The sequence below is a fragment of the Stegostoma tigrinum genome, chromosome 9, assembly GCF_030684315.1.
Source record: "Stegostoma tigrinum isolate sSteTig4 chromosome 9, sSteTig4.hap1, whole genome shotgun sequence".
Lineage (NCBI taxonomy): Eukaryota > Metazoa > Chordata > Chondrichthyes > Orectolobiformes > Stegostomatidae > Stegostoma > Stegostoma tigrinum.
The window spans coordinates 91,811,541-91,834,385 of record NC_081362.1 but is presented as its reverse complement, the minus strand read 5'-3'; the positions used below and the strand labels follow the sequence as shown (position 1 = coordinate 91,834,385).

The following is a 22,845-nucleotide window of genomic DNA, read 5'->3' as shown; positions in this document are numbered from 1 at the left end:
CATGGTCTGATTCATGTAGTATCTATTTCTTGTTCTAATCTTCAAACCAATGCTCTTGAGTAGATTTGTAGCTCGGGTTGCGGATGCTGTGGTGGGTTTCCTCACTGAGCTGGTTCATTAGTTTGTAGATGTTTCATTTCCCTGCTGGACAGCATCATCAGTGCAGCCTCTGATGGAGCATCAGAACAAGACTCTCCAAACTGGAGGGCCATGGGTTCAATTCCAACCTCATAGTGTCAGAGAGGTCTACAGCACAAGAAAAGACCCTTCGACCCATTGAGACTGTGGCTGGTCAAGAACAGCCACTTCATTATTCTAGATCCAATTGTAACGTCAAACAATTAAATACAAAATCTAGGCTAACATTTCAGTGCAACACTATGGAAGATGGTAATGTTCAGATGAGACATTAATATTATTGGCCAGGCAGAAATCAGATTAATGTATAAGAACTCATGATGTTAGCTCAAATAGCAGTAAAAGAGTTAGTCTTTACGTCCTGGCTATTGTTTGACATTTAAATCACACCACTGTAAAGACTACCTGGTCATCAACAGCACGTTTATGAGGGTTTGCAAATAGGTGCCTACATTCCACATATTGCAGTAGTGACTACATTTAGGGGCTATAAAGCACTTCACTGTGTTGGTGACACGGTGCTATATAAATGGAAGCTCTTTCATGTGACTGGAATGCTGACGAGATGCTGACACCTGAATTAGCTACATAGCCAATCTCTCCTCACTGTGCACATGTATCTGTTTACAGTTACTGTATTAAAAAATTCCAGAGACTTACTCGGTGATGCAGCTTCCGTCGTTCCTGGCGATGTGATTTCCGTGAATGGAGGGGTTGTGCCTTTGTAATGCAAGCAAATGTAAAATATTGAATGCACAGCTTCCAAAAACAAAACTATGCACCCTTCCTGCTAATGCTCAAACCAATACTCTTGAGTAGGGTTGCTAAGGCTGATTGGCTCGCTGAGCTGCTTCGTTAGTGGGCAACCGTTCCAATACCCTGCTGGGTAATAGCATCAGTGCAGCCTCCAATGAAGCACTGTTGTATTTTCCTGCGTGTTATTTAAGCTCTGGGGTCGTTTGCAGTTGCTGACCTCATTTCCGGCTTTTCTTTACAGGGTATATAGGGTCTAACTCTATTGATGGCCTTCTTGGTGGAAAACCAGGCCTCCAGAAATTCCCATGCCTGTCTCTATTTAGGCTTGTCCTAGGATCCTAACATTGTCCCAATCTAACTGGTGGTCCCCCCTGTTCGTATTTTTAGAGATGCGTTCATGAACACCAACTAGCAACAGAAAAAATAATAAAAAAGACACGACCGATACTCGTCTCCATACTGAGACCACCAGTTTGATAAAGAACATATCAGGATCCTAGGTCAAGCCAAACAGAGACAGGCATGGAAGTTTCTAGAGGCCTGGTCCTCCAACAAGAAGGCCATCAATAAACACATAGAGTTAGACCCTATTTACACACCACAGCAAAGAATAACTGGAAATGAGGTCAGCAACGCCAAAGGACCCCAGAGCTTAAACAACAAGTGGGAAAATATAACAGCGCTTCACTGGAGTCAGCACTGATGATGTTACCCAGCAGGGTATTGGAACGATTGCCAACTAATGAAGCAGCTCAGTGTGCAAACCAACCTCAGCATCCTCAAACCCATTCAGCCATGAAGCAAAGAAATGTTACTGGACAACAGCTTGGCTGTGATTGCTGTGCATGGTTCCCTGGTGAATCTAGTATTTATTCAGTAGCCGAAACACTTCCAGTGTCAGTAATGTGCTTATTGACTTGTGCTGTCTGATGGTGTATGGTTGCTGAGTCTGTGAAACTGTCCAGTTTTAATCTCTGACCTTTGACCTATAGTCTTGTGTGCTACCCCTGCAGGAAGTGATGACATTGTTCCTGGAGCAATATCTCAATCAAGTGATGTGTAAAAGTACATGCAACACCCTGTTGGGTAAAAGCTAAAGAAAAATGGGAATGACTGGCTCTGATGTGAAATAGTTCTTGCAAATCCTTTTCATTAAAGAGTCTTGAGATGCTTAGGGAAACGTCGTAACATCTTAAACAGCCTCCAAAGATTGGGACCTCAAAGTTCCCAGGTGGACCATCTCTGTGACATTGACCTAGACAGGCATGTGCTCTCTCTCCCTGCAGGGGGAGACAATGTCTCACTCCAACCCAGACGTGGAGACTCTGCACTTTGGTTTCCATAAAGGAGTATGCACCTGGGGGTCTTTTTAAACAGATTTGTGAAGCTGCCTGTCCTTCTGGGATTCTCCCAACTCATCCGCTTGCAGGAAGAACGGTTCCCTCACTCTGCCAGAGAATACTCAAACAAGTAAGGAGTCACCCATTGAAGACAGAGATAGGAACGTTTTCCACCCATAATCCCCTGCAGAGGGCAGTTGGGCCTGGGCCATTGAGGATATTCAAGGCAAAGGTTGGCTGATTTTTAATCAATAAGGAGGTCAAGGAATATGAGGATAAGGATGCAAAGTGGAGTTGAAGATTATCAGATCAGCCATGTTCTCATTGAATTGTAGAACAGACTTGATGAGCTGAATGGCCTACTTCTACTCCTGTGTCTTGTAGTCTTATTGTCTTAAACGATAATTAATTCTGAGCATGTTAAGGAGATACAAAACTCTGTGGCTTGATCTGCTCTTTTGTTCCACAAAGGTCCATTAGAATTATGCACACATATTGAGAGACCACTCAGCCTCTCATACCTGTGTTGGAACAATAAAGCTAAGTATCACTTATCCATTTCAGGGGATTGAAGCTGCACCCTCCAACCCTGACGAGGAAGGTTTACTTCTTTGTAATCCTCTGTAAACTCAACCGTACTCAGAAAAAGCTCCATCATAACACACTCCTTGTCACATATTACAATATGGGGCAGCACAGTGGCTCAGTGGTTAACACTGCTGCTTCACAGTGCATGGGACCTGGGTTCAATTCCAGCCTCAGGGGATTGTCTGCGTGGAGTTCCCTTTAGGTGCTCCAGTTTCCTCCCACAGTCCAAAGATGTGCACAGTAGGTGGATTGGCCATGTTAAATTGCCCATAATGGCCACGGATGCTTAAGTTAGGTGGGTTAGACTTGAGAAATGCAGGGGTAGGGGAATGGGTTTGGATGGGATGGTCTTCACAGGGGCAGTGTTGACTTGTTGGGCCAAATGGCCTGTTTGCACACTGTAGAGAGTCTATGAATATAGAGTCATAATGACTAGGATGAAGGCCATTCACTCCATTGAGACAATGCCAGAGTAAAGGCTGTATTGCAGCATGCTATAATTACAAATTGTAAACTTACACGTATTATTCTAACATATCATAGTATCCCAAACTATATTGCATCATATATTGCAAATAATATTTCAGAATATACAGTGGAAGCCCATTATAAAGCAGATATTGGGATCCAAAAAGTGAAACCATATTATAGTTGGACTGCATTGGCAACAAAGCTCCGATTTGAACGAGAAAAATGAAGATTGAAAGAAAGATTGACCCTTTCTGGGAGAGGTTCATGAAACCTCCACACTTTAAACAAATTTGTAATGCATTGATTCATAACAGATTTCATTGTATCAATGCACAGTTGGGTTTGACATATTCCTTGTGCAAAATATTATGTGAAGTTTGGTAAGCATCAATTTTTTTTTATTTGACACCTGCACAGGTTTTCTCCAGATGCTTTCTGTCATAAATAACTGTGCACATTTATAAAGGGAGCTATCTAACTATAGACATGTGGCACTGTCATTTAACTGTTCTCCTGACAGACAAACTGCGACACCAGCAGTGGTTGGAGGGTATAATTACATCGCGACATCCTTACCTCAGCTTTTCCCATTATAACTGTGCACAGAGTAATAGATAACTGGAGATACCTCAAAATAATAGGAATGAATAAAACAAGTTTTGCTTACCAGAAGTGGAGGGCTCAGGGCTGTTAGTGCCATGCATGTTAGTGACAGCAGTGCTGAAATGGGATGATGTTGTCACTGGTAACAAGATAAGGATGAAACATGCAGGTGACTGCAGGTTAGTTCAAAGGAATAAAGGAGTTCGTCATTGCACACTGTGAATGAACTGAGCTCGTCAAAAAGAACAACAACTCCCTTGCCCATAAACTTTGCCATTTCAGACAGACTGTGGATTTTGTCACTGTGAGCGAAGTCTCCTCTGCATTTGGATGGTTGTGCTGTTCTGGAACATGTAATCCACACCGACACTTTAGTGCTGCAGCCGGGCGTGCTGGACTGCCAGAGGTGCGAACCATTAAATGCAACATTGAAACAAGACAGGATCTGTGATCTTAACACACATCAGGATGAGCCAGCAAGGTATATTCATAACCCGGCTAAACAGGCTGTTTATCAAGCTGTAAACCCTTCCAATGCACACCGATCCTTGAAAGTTGAGTCGTATGTAGATAAGGTAGTGAAGAAGGCTTTATGGTATGCTTACTGTTATTGGCAAATGCATTGAGTACAGGAGTTGGGAAGTCATGTTGCGACTGTACAGGACATTGGTTAGGCCACTTTTGGAATACTGCACTCAATGCTGGTCTCCCAGCTATCGGAAAGATGTTGTGAAACTTGAAAAGGTTCAGAAAAGAGTTACAAGGATGTTGCCAGGGTTGGAGGGTTTAAGCTACAGGGAGAGTGAAGTCACATAGGGTCCAGTGTGTACTAGCTAAATGGACAGAGAACTGGCTGGGCAACAGGAGACAGAGAGTTGCAGTGGAAGTGAGTTTCTCAAAATGGAGAACTGTGACCAGTGGTGCTCCACAAGGATCTGTGGACCACTCTTGTTTGTGATATACATAAATGGTCAGGAGCAAGGTACAGATAGTCTGATTAGCAAGTTTGCAGATGACACAAAAATTGGTGGAGTAGCAGATTGTAAAGGGGACTGTCGGAGAATGCAGCAGAATATAGATAGATTGGAAAGTTGGGCAGAGAAGTGGCAGATGGAGTTCAATCCAGGCAAACATGAAGTGATGCATTTTGGAAGATCCAAGTCAAGAGCAAGCTATATGGTAAATGGAAAAGCCCTGGGGAAAATTGATGCACAGACTGATCTGGGTGTTCAGATGCGTTGTGCCCTAAAGGTGACAACGCAGGTCAATACAGTGGTCAAGAAGGCATATTACATGCTTTCATTCATCGGACGGGGTATTGAGTACAACAGTTGGCAGGTCATGTTGCAGTCATATAGTACTTTGGTTCGACCACATTAGGCATATTCCAAAGGGCCCCAGAGTTTAAACAACAAGCAAGAAAACAAGCAACACTTCACTGGAGGCTGCACTGATGATGTTACCCAGCAGGGTAATGAACCGACTGCAAACGAACGATGCAGCTCAGCGAGCAATCCAACCTCAGCATCCTCAAACCCATTCAGCCATGAAGCAAAGAAATGTTACTGGACAACAGCTTGGCTGTGATTGCTGTGCATGGTTCCCTGGTGAATCTAGTATATTCAGTAGCAAAAACACTTCCAGTGTCAGTAATGTGGTTATTGACTTGTGCTGTCTGATGGTGTATGGTTGCTGAGTCTGTGAAACTGTCCAGTTTTAATCTCTGATCTTTGACCCATAGTATTGTGTGTTACCCATGCAGGAAGTGATGACATTGTTCCTGGAGCAATATCTCAATCAAGTGATGTGTAAAACACCCTGTTGTGCAAAAGCTGAAGAGAAATGGGAATGACTGGCTCTGATGTGAAATAGTTCTTGCAAATCCCTTTCATTAAAGAGTCTTGAGATGCTTAGGGAAACGTCGTAACATCTTAAACAGCCTCCAAAGGTTGTGACCTCAAAGTTCTCAGGTGGACCATCTCTGTGACATTGACCTAGACAGGCATGTGCTCTCTCTCCCTGCAGGGGGAGACAATGTCTCACTCCAACCCAGATGTGGAAACTCTGCACTTTGGTTTCCATAAAGGAGTATGCACCTGGGGGTCTTTTTAAACAGATTTGTGGAGCTGCCTGTCCATCTGGGATTCTCCCAACTCATCCGCTTGCAGAAAAGAAGCTTCCCTCACTCTGCCAGAGAATACTCAACCAAGTAAGGAGTCACCCATTGAAGACAGAGTTGAGGAATGTTTTCCTCTCATAATCCCCTGCAGAGAGCTGTTGGGCCTGAGGATATTCAAGGCAAAGGTTGGCTGATTTTTAATCAATAAGGAGGTCAAGGATTAATAAGGAGGATAAGGATGCAAAGTGGAGTTGAAAATTATCACATCAGCCATGTTCTCATTGAATGGTAGAACAGACTTGATGAGCTGAATGGCCTACTTCTACTCCCATGTCTTGTAGTCTTATTGTCTCAACCAATCATTAATTCTGAGCAAGTTAAGGATATACAAAACTCTGTTTTTTGATCTGCTCTTTTGTTCCACAAAGGTCCATCAGAATTATGCACTCATATTGAGAGGCCACTCAGTTTCTCATACCTGTGTTGGAACAATAATGCTGAATATCACTTATCCATTTCAGGGGATTGAAACTGCACCCTCCAACCCTGACGAGGAAGGTTTTCCTCTTTGTAATCCTCTGTAAACTCAACAGTATACAGAAACAATTCCATCATAACACACTCCATGCCACATGTTACAATATGGGGCGGCACGGTGGCTCAGTGGTTAGCACTGCTGCTTCACAGCGCGGGGACCTGGGTTCGATTCCACCCTCGGGTGACTGTCTGTGTGGAGTTTGCACATTCTCCCCGTGTCTGTGTGGGTTTGCTCTGGGTGCTCCAGTTTCCTCCCACAGTCCAAAGATGTGCACAGTAGGTGGATTGGCCATGCTAAATTGCCCATAATGGCCACGGATGCTTAAGTTAGGTGGGTTAGACTTGAGAAATGCAGAGGTAGGGGAATGGGTTTGGATGGGATGGTCTTCACAGGGGCGGTGTTGACTTGTTGGACCAAATGGCCTGTTTTCTCACTGTAGAGAGTCTATGAATATAGAGTCATAATGACTAGGATGAAGGCCATTCACTCCATTGAGACAATGCCAGAGTAAAGGCTGTATTGCAGCATGCTATAATTACAAATTGTAAACTTACACGTATTATTCTAACATATCATAGTATCCCAAACTATATTGCATCATATATTGCAAATAATATTTCAGAATATACAGTGGAAGCCCATTATAAAGCAGATATTGGGATCCAAAAAGTGAAACCATATTATAGTTGGACTGCATTGGCAACAAAGCTCCGATTTGAACGAGAAAAATGAAGATTGAAAGAAAGATTGACCCTTTCTGGGAGAGGTTCATGAAACCTCCACACTTTAAACAAATTTGTAATGCATTGATTCATAACAGATTTCATTGTATCAATGCACAGTTGGGTTTGACATATTCCTTGTGCAAAATATTATGTGAAGTTTGGTAAGCATCAATTTTTTTTTTTATTTGACACCTGCACAGGTTTTCTCCAGATGCTTTCTGTCATAAATAACTGTGCACATTTATAAAGGGAGCTCTCTAACTATAGACATGTGGCACTGTCGTTTAACTGTTCTCCTGACAGACAAACTGCGACACCAGCAGTGGTTGGAGGGTATAATTACATCGCGACATCCTTACCTCAGCTTTTCCCATTATAACTGTGCACAGAGTAATAGATAACTGGGGATACCTCAAAATAATAGGAATGAATAAAACAAGTTTTGCTTACCAGAAGTGGAGGGCTCAGGGCTGTTAGTGCCATGCATGTTAGTGACAGCAGTGCTGAAATGGGATGATGTTGTCACTGGTAACAAGATAAGGATGAAACATGCAGGTGACTGCAGGTTAGTTCAAAGGAATAAAGGAGTTCGTCATTGCACACTGTGAATGAACTGAGCTCGTCAAAAAGAACAACAACTCCCTTGCCCATAAACTTTGCCATTTCAGACAGACTGTGGATTTTGTCACTGTGAGCGAAGTCTCCTCTGTGTTTGGATGGTTGTGCTGTTCTGGAACATGTAATCCACACCGACACTTTAGTGCTGTAGCCGGGCGTGCTGGACTCTTTCACAAATTCCTTCTTGAAGGATGTTAAAGCAACCCCCTTTGCTTCTGGGACGAGCCCATAGTGTATGAGATCATTTGACACCAATTATGAGGATTTGAAGTTTTGCACTTGACTCATTGGTTCGATGCAGTAGCATTCACCATTTGGCTACACTGGCCTATGGAGGTGAAAAGTGGCGCATTTGGACTCGAACCGGCCGACATTAGGCATACTGCGTATACTTCTGGTCTCCACATTAACAAAAGGATGTGGATGCTTTGGAGAGGGGCAGAAGAGGTTCACCAGGATGTTAGATAATAAAATGTGAGGCTGGATGAACACAGCAGGCCCAGCAGCATCTCAGGAGCACAAAAGCTGACGTTTCAGGCCTAGACCCTTCATCAGAGGGCTCCTGACATGCCGCTGGGCCTGCTGTGTTCATCCAGCCTCACATTTTATTATCTTGGATTCTCCAGCATCTGCAGCTCCCATTATCACCAGGATGTTGCCTGGTATGGAGGGTGTTAGCTATGAAGAGAGGTTGAGTAGGTTAGGATTATTTTCATTAGAAAGATGGAGATTGAGGGGGGACCTGATTGAGGCCTACAAAATCATGAGAAGTATAGACAGAGTGGACAGTAAGAAGCTTTTTCCCAGAGTGGTGGACTCAGTTACTCGGGGTCCCGACCTCAAAGTGAGAGGGGAAAAGTTTAAGGGAGATATGTGTGGAAAGTTCTTCATGCAGAGGGTGGTGGGTGCCTGGAGCGCATTGCCAGAGGAGGTTGTAGAGGCGGGCACGATAGCGTCATTTAAGATGTATCTAGACAGATACATGAATGGGCAGGGAGATTACGGATACAGATCTTTGGAAAATAGACAATGAGTTTAGAGAGAGGATCTGGATTGCTGCAGGCTTGGAAGGCCGAAGGGCCTGTTCCTGTGCTGTAATTTTCTTTGCTCTTTGAGAGGCAGAATAGGCTGGGGTATTTTCCCTGGAGTGTCGGAGGCTGAGAAATGTCCTTACACAGGTTTATAAAATCATGGGGGGCATGGATAGGGTGAATAGCCAAGGTCTTTTCCCCAGGGTAGGGGGGTCCAAAATTAGAGGGTATAGGTTTAAGGTGAGAGGGGAAGGATTTAAAAGGGAGCTAAGGGGCAACATTTTCATGTAGGGGATGGTGCGTGTATGGAATAAGCTGCTTGAAGAAGTGGTGAAAGCTGGTACAATGACAACATTTAATTAGCATCTGGATGGGTATATGAATAGGAAGGGTTTAGAGGAATGTGGGCCAAATACTGGCAAATGGGACTAGATTAACTTAGGACATCCGTTTGACATGGTTGAGTTGGACCGAAAGGTCTGTTTCTGTGCTGTACATTTCTATGACTCTATGGTAAAAGTGAGAGAGCTTCCTGGTTAACCATGTGCTGGAGAGAAAATTGAAGCCACAACCATCATGTTTTACCATCCCTGAGCAACAAAATGTCTGTTAAAAAGTAAATGTTACCACAGCAACTTAGACTCCCTGAAAGAATTATTGCCTCCTGGTAGTACATCCAAAAGATGTTGCAGGCCCAATGGAAACTTTCCAATTACTCCTTAGCCCCGTAAAACTTCCCCTCCCCAACCATTTCCCCAGTTCCAAAACCCTCTGAGGTATCTACCAACCTTGAAATCTAGCCTCTCCATCATCCCCATTTTTCAACCATTCCAATATTCACCTACATGGGTCCTCAAACTCTGACCTTAACCTCCTCAAATCCTCTACTTCACTCTCTTCTTTTAAGACACTTCTTAAAACCTGCCTCTCAAAGCAAGCTCCTTGTCTGTGGCATGAAAACATGACTCGGTATCAAATTTTGTTTGGTAATGTTCCCACAGCAGGCCTTGGGATGTTCTATTACACCATGCGTGAAATGTGTAAGTCTTGTCGTTGTTTGGATTTTGTTACAGAGCAAAGTTTCTGCCCATGGGCAAGGGTTTGCACCATGTCACTGAGACTCCCAGTTAAGGTTTAAGGTGGTCTAGAGGGTTTCGAAAAGTGAATCACAGGAGCTGAAGGCAAACAGCAGCAAGAGATTTATTGAGATTATATAAGTTTTATAAAGAGATTTATTTCTGTTTCCAGTCAAACACTTGACTTTCCTGTGTGGCTGCCAGTCTAATCCCTAATAAGGTTTAAAATTGCACGTCAGAAGTGGCAAATGTTCAGAATTCCGATAGGAAGTTGCAAAGGCGAGAGGTGAGATCCAACCACCTTGTTTGGACAAATGCTTCTTTCTCAGACAACTGTGGTCCATGTACAAGGCACTGATGAGACTGCACTTGGAGTACAGCGTACAGTTCTGGTCCCGTTTCTCAAGGGAGGATATAATTGCATTGGAGGCAGTTCAAAGAAGATTTACTAGATTAGATTCAGAGATGAAAGGCTCAGTTTAGGACGAGAGATTGAGCAGTTTAGACCAACGCTCTCTGGAGTTTAGAGGAATGAATGGAGATTTAATTGAAGGATTTAACGTGCCAAAGGGGCTTGACAAAGTGGGTGGAGATTGTGTGATTCCCCCTGCAGGGGCAATCCAGGATGTGAGGTCATCATGTTAGATAAGGAGTGGCAGGTTTAAAATGGAGATGAGGAGTAATTACTTCCCTCAAATGATTGTGAAACTGTTCGCTCACCCAGAGTGCAATGAATGCTGGGACATTGGGAAAATTAAAGAGGAACTAGATTTTTAGTCAGTAATAGGCTGAAGGTTTATGGCGAGTGGGCAGGAAAGTGGATTTGAGGCTGAGATGAGATCAGCCATGACGGTGGAGCAAACAAGGTGTGGAGCTGGATGAACACAGCAGGCCAAGCAGCATCATAGGAGCAGGAAAGCTCACGTTTCGGGCCTAAACCCTTCTTCAGTCTCAGCCTGAAACGTCAGCCTTCCTGCTCCTAAGATGCTGCTTGGCCTGCTGTGTTCATCCAGCTCTACACCTTGTTATCTCGGATTCTCCAGCATCTGCAGTTCCCACTATCTCATGATGGTGGAGCAGTTTCAAAGAGCTGAATGGCCTACTTTTGCTCCTAGTTCTTATGTTCCAGCTTTCCTGTTACACCTATTTGATGACAGGATGTCAACTAAACCTCATAGTAGTAATGATTAAGTGGCGACTGACCTTCTCTAACGTGTTGTCTGATTTGAACAATCGATCATTCGCTCAACAAGAGAGGGCAGTAGCCAGGCTGCCAAACAATTCCCTCACAATGTCCTGACATCAATCAGATGAAAAAGGGGAAAACACAGCAACAGCGATAAACACAAAGAGGCAAGATTTTTAACTACCTCAGGTCGTGGGCTACTCGCTGGGAAGGCTGCCAAGGAAGAGAGAGAAGGCAGGCACTGTTTGTAACAGAGTCGCTAAAATCTGGGCAACAATTAACTTGTTGTCATTTTGAACTTGCTGCTTTTTCTTCCAATTAACCATGTCTCCTTCGCCTACAGCCCAGGCATCGACAAACGTTGCACCAGTCTCACTTCTTGGTAACAGTTTTATCGTGAGCCTCGATAAAACATATGCATTTTACTCAGAGGTCTGTGTAGAAAGTATGTATGCTTATAGTACAAAACCTTATTGAATACAAGAGCCTGCTGAGGCTGTATAAAGGCAAAATAGAGCAACCCAGTCGAATACTGGGACCTCCATATCGAGGCTCTGCTCAGGCCGCATTCAGATTATTGTGAGCATTTTCCAGTCCCATGTTTAGGGAACGATGTGCTGATATTGGAGAGGGGTCCAGAGAAGGTTTACAAGAATATTTCTGAGGATGAAGGGCTTATCAAAGGAGGAGCATTTGAGGACTCTGAGTCTGTAATTGATGAAGTTTTGAAGGACGGCGGGCGGGGGGTTGGGTTCTGATTGAAACTCACAGAAAACTGAGAGGCCTGGATAGAGTGAACATGGAGAAGATGTCTCCATTAATAGGAGATGCTCGGATGAGAGACCTCAGATTGAAGGGTCTTCCTTTTAGAGCTGAGCTGAGAAGTATATATTTTCATCCAGAGGGTAGGGAATCTGTGGATCGCATTGCTGCAGAGAGCTGGAGAAGCCAAGTAACTGAGCGTGTTTAAGACAGAGATAGGTAGTTCCTTGATTAGTAGGGGGATCAAAGTTTATGGGGAGAAAGATGGGGGTGAGAAACATATGAGCACGGTCGGATGATGGAATAAACTCAAAGAGCTGAATAGCCTAATTCCACTCCTATATTTTAAAGTCTTGTGGTGAGACCACATCTGGCATATTGGTCCCCTTATGTAAAGAGGGAATATTCTTGACATTCTGAAGATCGAAGGAGGTTCCCCAAATTAATTCTCGTCTGGTGGGATTGTCTTAAGAAGGAAGTTTGAGGAAACTGGGTCTGTCTTCCCTGGAGTTTCAATGAGGGGTGACCTTATTGAAAGGAAGACTTTTACAGGGCGTGGCAGGGTGGATGTAGATGAGGTGTTTCCCCTGCCTAGGAAGTTTAGAACCAGGTCACGTCATAGCTAGATCGAGGCCAGACCCATTAAGACTGGAAAAAACACAAAGAATGTTAGAGAAACTAAGACCGAGATGAAAAACTATTCCTTCGTTCAGAGGTTGGTGAATCTTTGGAATTCTTTATCCCCAGAGGGCTGTGGAAGCTCAATCATTGAACAGGTTCAAGACAGTCTGTGTGCAATTCTGGTCTCCCTGCAGTAGGAAAGATGTTGTGCAACTTGAAAGGGTTCAGAAAAGATTGACAAGGACGGAACAGGGATTAGAGGGTTTGAGCCATCAGGAGAGGCTGAATAAGCTGGGGCTATTTTCCCTGAAGCGTCAGAGGCTGAGGGGTGACCTTACAGAGGTTTATAAAATCATGAGGGGCATGGGTAGGGTGAATAGCCAAGGTCTTTTCCCCAGGGTGGGGAAGTCTAAAACAAGAGTGCACAAGTTTAAGGTGGGGGGGGGGGAAGATTTAAAAGGTACCTAAGGGGCAACATTTTCACACATTGAGTCATGCGTGTATGGAATGAGCTGCCAGAGGAGGTGGTGGAATGGGTACAATTACACATTTAAAAGAATGGGTACATGAATAGGAAGGATTTAGAGGGACTTGGGCCAAATGCTGACAAATGGGACCAGATTAATTTCGGATATCTGGTCAGCATGGATGAGTTGGACCTAAGGGTCTGTTTCCATGCTGTACATCTCTATGTCAGAAATCAATAAGTTTTTGGAGACTAATGACATTAAGACATAGGGAGATAGGGTAGGAAAGTAAACATTGCAGAAGTGATAAGGTTCCCCATGGTAGGGTCATTCAGAACGTCAGGAGGAATGGGATACAGGGGAACTTAGCTGTCTGGATACAGAATTGGCTGGCCAACAGAAGACAGCGAGTGGTAGTAGAAGGAAAATATTCTGCCTGGAAGTCAGTGGTGAGTGGGGTTCCACAGGGCTCTGTCCTTGGGCCTCTACTGTTTGTAATTTTTATTAATGACTTGGATGAGGGGATTGAAGGATGGGTCAGCAAGTTTGCAGACGGCACAAAGGTCGGAGGTGTCGTTGACAGTATAGAGGGCTGATGTAGGCTGCAGCGGGACATTGACAGGATGCAGAGATGGGCTGAGAGGTGGCAGATGGAGTTCAACCTGGATAAATGCGAAGTGATGCATTTTGGAAGGTCGAATTTGAAAGCTGAGTACAGGATTAAGGATAGGATTCTTGGCAGTGTGGAGGAACAGAGGGATCTTGGTGTGCAGATACATAGATCCCTTAAAATGGCCACCCAAGTGGACAGGGTTGTTACGAAAGCATATGGTGTTTTGGCTTTCATTAACAGGGGGATTGAGTTTAAGAGTCGTGAGATCTTGTTGCAGCTCTATAAAACTTTGGTTAGACCGCACTTGGAATACTGCGTCCAGTTCTGGTCGCCCTATTATAGGAAAGATGTGGATGCTTTGGAGAGGGTTCGGAGGAGGTTTACCAGGATGCTGCCTGGACTGGAGGGCTTATCTTATGAAGAGAGGTTGACTGAGCTCGGTCTCTTTTCATTGGAGAAAAGGAGGAGAGGGGACCTAATTGAGGTATACAAGATAATGAGAGGCATAGGTAGAGTTGATAGCCAGAGACTATTTCCCAGGGCAGAAATGGCTAGCACGAGGGGTCATAGCTTTAAGCTGGTTGGAGGAAAGTATAGAAGGGATGTCAGAGGCGGGTTCTTTACACAGAGAGTTGTGAGAGCATGGAATGCAATGCCAGCAGCAGTTGTGGAAGCAAGGTCATTGGGGTCATTTAAGAGACTGCTGGACATGCATATGGTCACAGAAATTTGAGGGTGCATACATGAGGATCAATGGTCGGCACAACATCGTGGGCTGAAGGGCCTGTTTTGTGCTGTACTGTTCTATGTTCTATGTTGATCATTCGTTGTATAGAGTGACAGGCAGCCTTGATGGGCTGAATGGCCTACTCCTATATGTATCAAACCACTTGTTTTGCCTCAGACTAACACTCACTGTTCATGACAGTGCAGGAATCCTGAGTGAAGGAGGTTTAGCTCCAACTCAATTCCTCAATGTTAACCCACTTCTGCATGAGAACCAAGGACACATGCAGGTTCATCATTTACATGCATATCCACCTGAATTTATTTTTTTGTTCGGTGACAACCCCAAGTTGCTTTTCAGTTGAACGTTGATACATAATATATACATACTTTTTTTCAAATAAGCTGCCAAATGAGGCCACTACAGACAAGACCAACATTTATTTAAGAACACATTGTGTTGAACTTGTCCAAGGGAGAGGCTAGGTTTCATCTGGAGGATTGTGTCCAGTTTTGAACATCAGGCATTAGGAAGGATCTATACTCAAGAATGCAGTAGAGGTTTATAAGAATGGTTTCAGGGATGAAGGACATCAGTCATGGAGATAGATTGGAGAGGAGAAGGCCTGGTAGAGATCCGACAGAATTTTTTTTTTAAATCACGCAAGTAAATAGAGAGAAACTGTTCTCACTCATGAAGGGATTGTGACTGAGAGGACATAGATTTAAGACAAACTGTAAATGAAGCAAAAATGCCTCTCCAAGAACTGTAAGGAAATAAAATTCACACAGCAAATGTTTGGACTCGGAATGAGCAGCCTGAGAGTGTGGTGGAGGGAAGTTCAATCAAGTTATTCGAAAGGAAATCAGAAGGTTATTTGAAAGCAGAGTGTGCAGAGTTTTGGGAAGAAGGCAGCAGAATGGTTTCAAGCAGAATGCTCATTCAGTGAGCCAGCAGAGATGTAATGGAGTTAATGGCCTCCTTCTGTATTGTAGTAATTCCATCATTCTCCCGAAGATCCCTAATTGCTGTGTGAGGTAAGCACACTCACTATGCTGTTAGGAAAGGAGTTCCAGGACTGTGAGAATGAAGAAACAATGATGTACTCCAAGTCAGGATAGTGAGTGGCTTGGAGGGAAACTTGGAAATGGTGGCCTTCCTGCTGCCTTTGGCCTCCAAGGTCCTAGAGGTTTGGGAGGTGCTGTCAGAGGAGCCTCAGTGAGTAATTGCAGAGCATGTCATAGATGGTACACACTGCTGCCACCGCATGTCAGTGTTAAAGAAAGTGAATATTTAAGGTTGCGGATGTACAGCCAATCAATGGGCTGCTTTGTCCTGGACGGTGTTGAGTTTCTTAACTGTTGTTTGGAGCAGCACTTATTCCAACAAATAGGTTATGAAGAACCAGGGGTCACAATTTTAAACTGAAACAAAAAGTACTGGAGAAACTCCAGCAGGTCTTGCATTATCTGCGGACAATGAACATTTTGAGCCTAATGATCCCCCACATAAGGTCAGATCTGGGACAGATACATAGAAATGTAGAAGATAGGAGCAGGAAGACACCATTTGGTCCTTCAATCCTGCTCCATCATTCTTCATCATCATGGTTAATTGCCTAACTCAGTAGCCTAATCCTGCTTTCTCTCCTTAACCTTTGATCCCATTCAACCCAAGTGTTAAATCCAACCACCTCTTGAATACATTCAATGTTTTGGCATCAACTACTTCCTGTGGTAATGAATTCCACAGGCTTATCACTCTGGGTGATGAAACGTCTCCCCATCTCTGTCCTAAATCGTCAACCCCGAATCCTCATACAGTGACCCCTGGTTCTGGACACACCCACCATCGGGAACATCCTCCCTGCATCTACCCTGCCCAGTCCTGTTAGAATTTTATAAATCTTTATGAGGTACCCCTCATTCGTCTGAACTCCAGCAAAAACAATCCCAACCTAGTCTATCTCTCCTCATACATCAGACCCACCATCCCCAGAATCAGCCTGGTAAACCTTTGCTGCACCCCCTCGAGAGCAAGAGCTTCCTTTCACAGAAAAGGAGACCAAAGCTGCACGCAGTATTCTAGGTGTGGCCTCACCAAGGCCCCATATAACTGCAACATCACTTCACTGCTCCTGTACTCGAAACCTCTTGCAATGAAGGCATTAGGAGCTACTTCTTTACTGAACAATTATGGACTCTCTAGAATAAGCTGAGGGTTTGTGAGGTGTATATTGGTTTCCCAAAAGTCTTCCAGAAACAGCTGTGTTGTTTTGGCTTGAACGGAGATCGTCTGGCATAAAAGACAGGCACTGTGTAGAATGATCAAGTCCTATGTGATCGCCTGGACCAATATTGATCACGTAAAGAGTCAGAGAGGAATTCTTATCCTTCAAATGACTTTTTATCAGTAGAATTTTATCTTGTAGAATACAACGTGATACATCATCATGACAGGAAGAGGTATCTCTGTGGTGATCATTCCTGAGAATTGAAATCATATGAAACTGATTTTAACATTCTGGTGAATTTTGATGGGTATGTTTGAGATCAGACTAATCTCTGACCTGACTAAACTCAGGAGGGCCCCTGTGAGGTAGTGGTACCGTCCCTACTTCTAGGCCAGGAAATTCTGGGTTCAAGGCCACTTGCCTCTCAAGGTGTGTGTTGAGATGTCCAAACAAGTTGATTAAAAACAAAACAGACATTCTTAACTAAGCTCTGGTAAATGCGAAAATTGAAAGAACTGTGGATGGTGTAAAATCAGAAACAGAAACAGAAATTGATGGAAAAACTCAACAGGTCTGGCAGCATCTTTGGAGAGAAATCAGAGTTAATGTTTCAGATCAAATGACCTTTCCTCAGAAATCTTAGGAGTTAGGATTTAATAAAAGCATGTACTCATGTAGGTTACACTTACCTTATCAGTTTACTTGCTAATGAGATTTGATCAAATTGAGAATATAAATCATTGAATTTTAGTTAGGCTCCAAAAGAGCATTTTTCTTTCTCAGATACCCTGAAAATTCAAGATGGTGTTCTCAAAGAGTTGACACAGGCAAGATGGCCTCCCTCTTTGAAGTAACAACGTGGAATATCTTTTGTTTGACAAATTTTCCTTTGCAAAGCTAGTCCGGACTGTTCTCCGAAGATTTTCCAGTCGCCGACAGTCCTCATAAAGAGCCGATCATGTTAAATGAAAGGCTGCTTATACTTGTTTTCTCCAGAGAAAGGATTGGAATTTCTGGAATCTCCCAACACCCTGCTTATGTGTAAGCTTAAACACAGCAACAAAAATATACTATAAATAGAAGGTGGAAGAAATGCGAACATCGAGTAAATTAAAAGAACTGAATTAGAAATGTTTCAAAGGTCTAGTTTTGAAAGCATGTGGATTGAAAGACTTTTCCAAGAGTTTATGATCCTTTCTCTCTCTCTCTCTCTCTTTTTCTTATTCCCCCTCCCTTCCTCCTGGGAATCCTGGTCTCAAATATCCAAACTGTCCCAAAACCAGGAAATTGCTTGAATCATAGAACTAGCACTTCAAACACCAAACTCTGCTCAGTTCCTCCTCTTCTCTGTGTTTGAGCAGTCCTGCTGGAAGCAGGTCAAACGCATCTTGATTGAGTTCATGATTTACTCTGAGTTTCCTGACTGAGATCGGACATTACTTTGAGTCAGGGCTGCTGGACAGCATCCAGATTTGGGGCTTCCATCGACACTTTTCTTATTGGTCAGTGAAACACAGCTAAGCTTAGATAAATGTAGTTAACCTAAACAGGAGTGGGGCCCAGCTGAAAATCTATCCATTAAAAACAAACAAAAATGTTAATAAAAGCAGTACAGACCATGCTAGCTCTTTTGTCCCACTCTAACAACACTGCCCTTAGCCCTACCTTGACATCCAGAACCTGGGGTCGAACAGTAGGTGGGTTTGATGGTCATTTGGGTAGGTGATGCAGTAGCTGCGAAGGTGAGAGAAATTCAAGTTAGTTAAGAGACCTTTACAAACACATAATGAGATTAAAGAGAACTCCTGCAACTGTGCACATGTATGCATGCATGTGCGCATGTGTGTGTATGTGCGTGTGCATATGTATGCATGTGTGTATGTGTGCATGTGTGTACATGTGTGTGTGTGTATGTGTGCGTATATATGCATTTTTGCATGACTGCATGTTTCTGTGGACGTGTGTTTACAGCTTTTGTTTGTATGCATTTGTATTATGTGTGTGCGTGTTTGTGTTCATATGTATGCATGTGTGCGCATGTGTCTATGTGAAAGTGTGTTTGTGTGTGTGTGTGTGTGTGTGTGTGTGTGTGTGTGTGTGTGTGTGCTTTCACTTACTACTCTGTAATCAACACCAGATTAATTTTATATCCAAGTGCAGATTTTTCTGTACTTGTCCAGCTCAAACAGTGAGATTATATTGTTTGGCATTAATATGAGAAATTCTCTTGTCCTTGTTTGACAGTCAGTGAGACATAACCACTGGTGTGGGTCATTAGATTGCAATCTAGCCATCATTTCATCACTGTTCGTGAGATCTTTCTGTGTGCAAATTGCCCAATTCTCTATGTTACAAAAGTGAGCCCATTTCAAAAAAAGCATGACATTGGCTCTGAAAGTGTTTATCGATGTCATTAAAAGCACTTTAGAAATCCAAGTGTTTTACTCTTACAAGTTTCTTAATTCAGTGACACGCACCCACCCACAACTGATTGGATTCGTATTAGAAAAAAACTTAAATCTTGCTGAGCCCACTTCAATGAAACTTTCAAAAGGTCATAGACTAAAGGTGAAATCATTCTACAAGATCCTGGCTCAGACCCAATTTACAGAATGGAAGTAATTGTACTTGGGTGCAAACGTTGCTGTTTGTCAATCAATTGAACAATCTGGGAGTGCAACTCTCACTTGGAAGAGGACAAAAATCTTCAATATTGTCTTGAAAAGCCAGAGATGAGCTGCCTTCTTGAACTGCAGCAGTCCGTGTGCTGTTGGGGAGCGGGCTTCAAGGTTTTTGACTGAGTGACTGTGACAGAATGATAATATAGTTTCAATTGGCTCAGAGAGACACTTGCAGTGGATGGTATTCCTGTACATTTGCAGTTCTTGCCCTTCTAGATGGTAGTGGTCATGGATTTGAAAGGTACTGTTGAAGGATCTATGAGTTGCTGTAATGCATCATGGAGATGGTACACACTATTGCCACTGTGTGTTTGTAGTTGGGGCAAGGAACATAGAGGGTACTTATCTGGTACTGATCAATTGGGCTTCTTTGCCCTGGATGATGTTGAGCTTCTCAAGTGACATTGGAGCTACACCCATCCAGGGAAATGGGGAGTATTCCATCACAATCCTAACTTGTACCTTGTAGATGGTGGATGGGCTTTGGGCAGTCAGGAGATGAGTCACTCGCTGTAGGATTCCCAGCCACTGAACTGTTCTTGTGGCCAATGTATTTAAATGGCTCATCCGGTTGAGTCTCCGGTCAATCGCAATGCCCATTTTGGTGATAGTGGAGGATTCAGTGATTGTACTGTTTTTGACTGTCACGGGGTAATGCTAAGATTAGCTCCTGTCAGAGATGGTCATTGCCTGATATTTGCGAGGAGTAAACATTATTTGCGGTAGTTAATAGCTTGTATTGTTCTCTGGCCTCTAATTTTACGGTTACATTTGGATAGCTCACCAGGGATTGAAACTCCATTAATGAATGGCACAAGAAACAGGGCATCAAACTTGCATTTGAATTGGCTTAGACGAATCTAAAGAATAATCTCAAATTTGATCTGAACAAACTTTGGGAAGTGTCAATATGCCACAAACCCATGTGTAAATAAACAAACTGAGAATGAACAATCTATAAATTGGAACAATGCTCCTTCTGAGAAGTAGGCGTGAGTCAGTGAACAACACTCCCAATTCTGGATCAGAAGGTCCATGCTTGAGACTGAAACCCTTCAGGACAAACATCGAAGGTAACATTCCATTGCAATAGGCAGGGAGTGCTCCACTGTTAGAGGTGCCACTTTTCAGACACGACAGTGGACCAACACCGTGCCTACTCTCTCATGCAAAGGTACAAGATCCTACAGTTACAAATCTGAACAAGAGTAGGGCAACTATGTTCGCCATTCAAGCAACTGAGATCCTTCCATCAACATCACCGATTCACAGTCTTTATCGTTAAAGAATAAAAGGTTAACTCTAAATAGCAAAAACATTATCTTGCTGTTAAGGGGCATTTTTCTTTATGGGAGCTGGCTATGCATGATCTGGGTGCCACATTCACTACTCTACTGTTGTATATCATTAGCTGTAAAATATAATGGCACCCTAATTCCCTGAAAGGTGTTGTCGAAATGCAAATTCTTTCTTTCTTTCTGAGAAAAGTAAATATTTCATTGATGATTTAAGAAATATTTGAAGGGCTGGAGTTGCACAGGATTACGTAGGATACATTCAACAGAAACAGGCCACTCAGCCCAACCACTCTTTATGCTCCTCTGAAACGTTCTCCCATTTTTCCTCATCTAGATCTATCAGCCTAACCCTTTATTGCCTCCCCCGCATTTATGTGTCTCATTTTACCTTAAATGCATCTATATCCTTCACTTTGATCGCCCCTTGTGGTAACAGGTTCCACATTCTTATCACTCTTTAGATAAGAACATTTGTTCTGAAATCTCGATAGGATTTCTTGGTGACTGCGATATACCACGGGTGGTCTCCAACTGTACTTTTCACCACAAGAGGAAGTATTCTCTCTGTTTCCAGTCTCAGTGTTGAGATGAACTGGTTGGGTCTAACAAGTGTTTTACTCTGGGCCTAAGACATTCTGCTGATGGGGATCAATGCAAGGTCAGGGGCCTCTGAGAGCCAAGATAACAAGTCACTTATCAAATAGTAGTCTTTGATGATCACTCAGATAATCACTTGATAATGAATCAGAAAGGGTGAAGAAAATAAATCTTCATTCTGGAGGGTGAGGTGGTCCCAGCGACAGGAACCTGTTCTTTCAGGTTAAAGAGCAAAATAAACACGACTGGGGAATTGTTTTCTATTCATTCATGGGATGTGGATGTTGCTCGCTGGGACAACATGTATAGTCCATCCCTAATTGCCCCTGAGGTGGTGATGGTGAGCTGCCTTTTAGCAACCAGTCCATGTCCTGTGGTTAGACTTACATCGGTACGTGGATGGTTTCAGTATCTGAGGAGTCACGGATGGTGCTGAACATTGTATAATCATTGGCAAACATCCCCACTTCTGACCTAATGCTGGGTGGGGAAGGGAGGTTAAGTGATGAAGTAGCCGAAGATGGTTGGGCCTAAGACACTACCCTGAGGAACTCCTGCAGAGGAGCTGAGATGACTGACCTCCAACAAACACGACCACCTTCCTGTGTGTCAGGCATAATTCCAAACAGCGGACAGTTCTTCCCCTGATTCCTGATGATTCCAGTTTTGCTGAGGGTTCTTGATGCCACATTCAATCGAATGCTGTTTCAATGTCAATGGGAAAAAGGTGGGGGTTGAGAAACGTATCAGCCATGCTTGAATGGTAGAGCAGACTCGATGGGCTGAATGGCCTAATTTCTGCTCCTATGTCTAATGACTTATGGTCAAGGGCAGTCACTCTCTCCTCAAAGCTATGTGCTTCATGACAATGTTTATATGTTCTTAAAGGTAACTGATGTTTCCAGTGAGATCGAACAGTGAAAAGTAATGAGTTTACAATTTCACTAACTGACAAAATAATTAGGACACATAACACCTGGTCACATGACAAAGCAGCAGTGCTCCAAAAGCTTGTGATTTCAAATAAGTTTGTTGGACTACAGCCTGGTGTAGAGTAACTTTTAACCTTGTCCACCCTGGTCCCACACTGGCACCTCCAGGGCAAAATATTTCGATGTTCTGGGACACATTGACAGAGAGTTTACAAATTGTGAGCAGAGCAGGACTTCTGTAACACATTTATAATCGTGACACTGAGCAATGTCTTCAGGGGCAAACTGCACATGGATCGAACAGTGAAACCCCTTTCCCAGGGAAACAACAAAATAGAAACAAGTGGATATAACATTTTCAAAAAAAGCCAACTCATGATAACGAAGTGACTAATGCCATAAGCAATGAAATTGGAGCTGTGAGTGGGATGAGTCACTCACTGAACACCCACAACAGCACATTCTGTTCGTGCCACAGACGCCACAACATTGGCCCTTCCAAGTCACCTCTTTCTTTTCACAAGCTTTAACTGATGGTATTTTGTTGCAAACAGTGGAAGTTATTCAATGATCCTTCATGCAATTGTATGGTGTTTTACTTTACCACAATGTTGCTGTCCTGCCCTGTCAAGCAGTTGGTGTGACATCGCGAGGGACAGGGCCCCACATTATCCTTCCACCAGGTATCTCTAACCAGGGGCTACATGAAGCGGGGCCATTATAGG

At 43.4% G+C, this 22,845-nt stretch overlaps 1 protein-coding gene across 5 annotated transcripts in view; it reads right to left on the bottom strand.

The window, feature by feature from the left end:
- The window catches only part of adgrg6 (adhesion G protein-coupled receptor G6), a 131,652-nt gene that overhangs the window by 63,870 nt on the left and 44,937 nt on the right, over nt 1-22,845 (bottom strand). For 3 of the 5 annotated variants that reach the window (XM_059648750.1, XM_059648751.1, XM_059648752.1), the window contains 4 exons: nt 18,278-18,346; nt 7,729-7,803; nt 3,961-4,035; nt 799-858 (listed from right to left, as the gene is read on the bottom strand). In XM_059648750.1, coding sequence (XP_059504733.1) covers nt 799-858; nt 3,961-4,035; nt 7,729-7,803; nt 18,278-18,346 — 279 coding nt within the window. The remainder of the gene's footprint in view (nt 1-798; nt 859-3,960; nt 4,036-7,728; nt 7,804-18,277; nt 18,347-22,845) is intronic. The other 2 variants (XM_048535908.2, XM_048535910.2) reach the window with 2 other exon arrangements.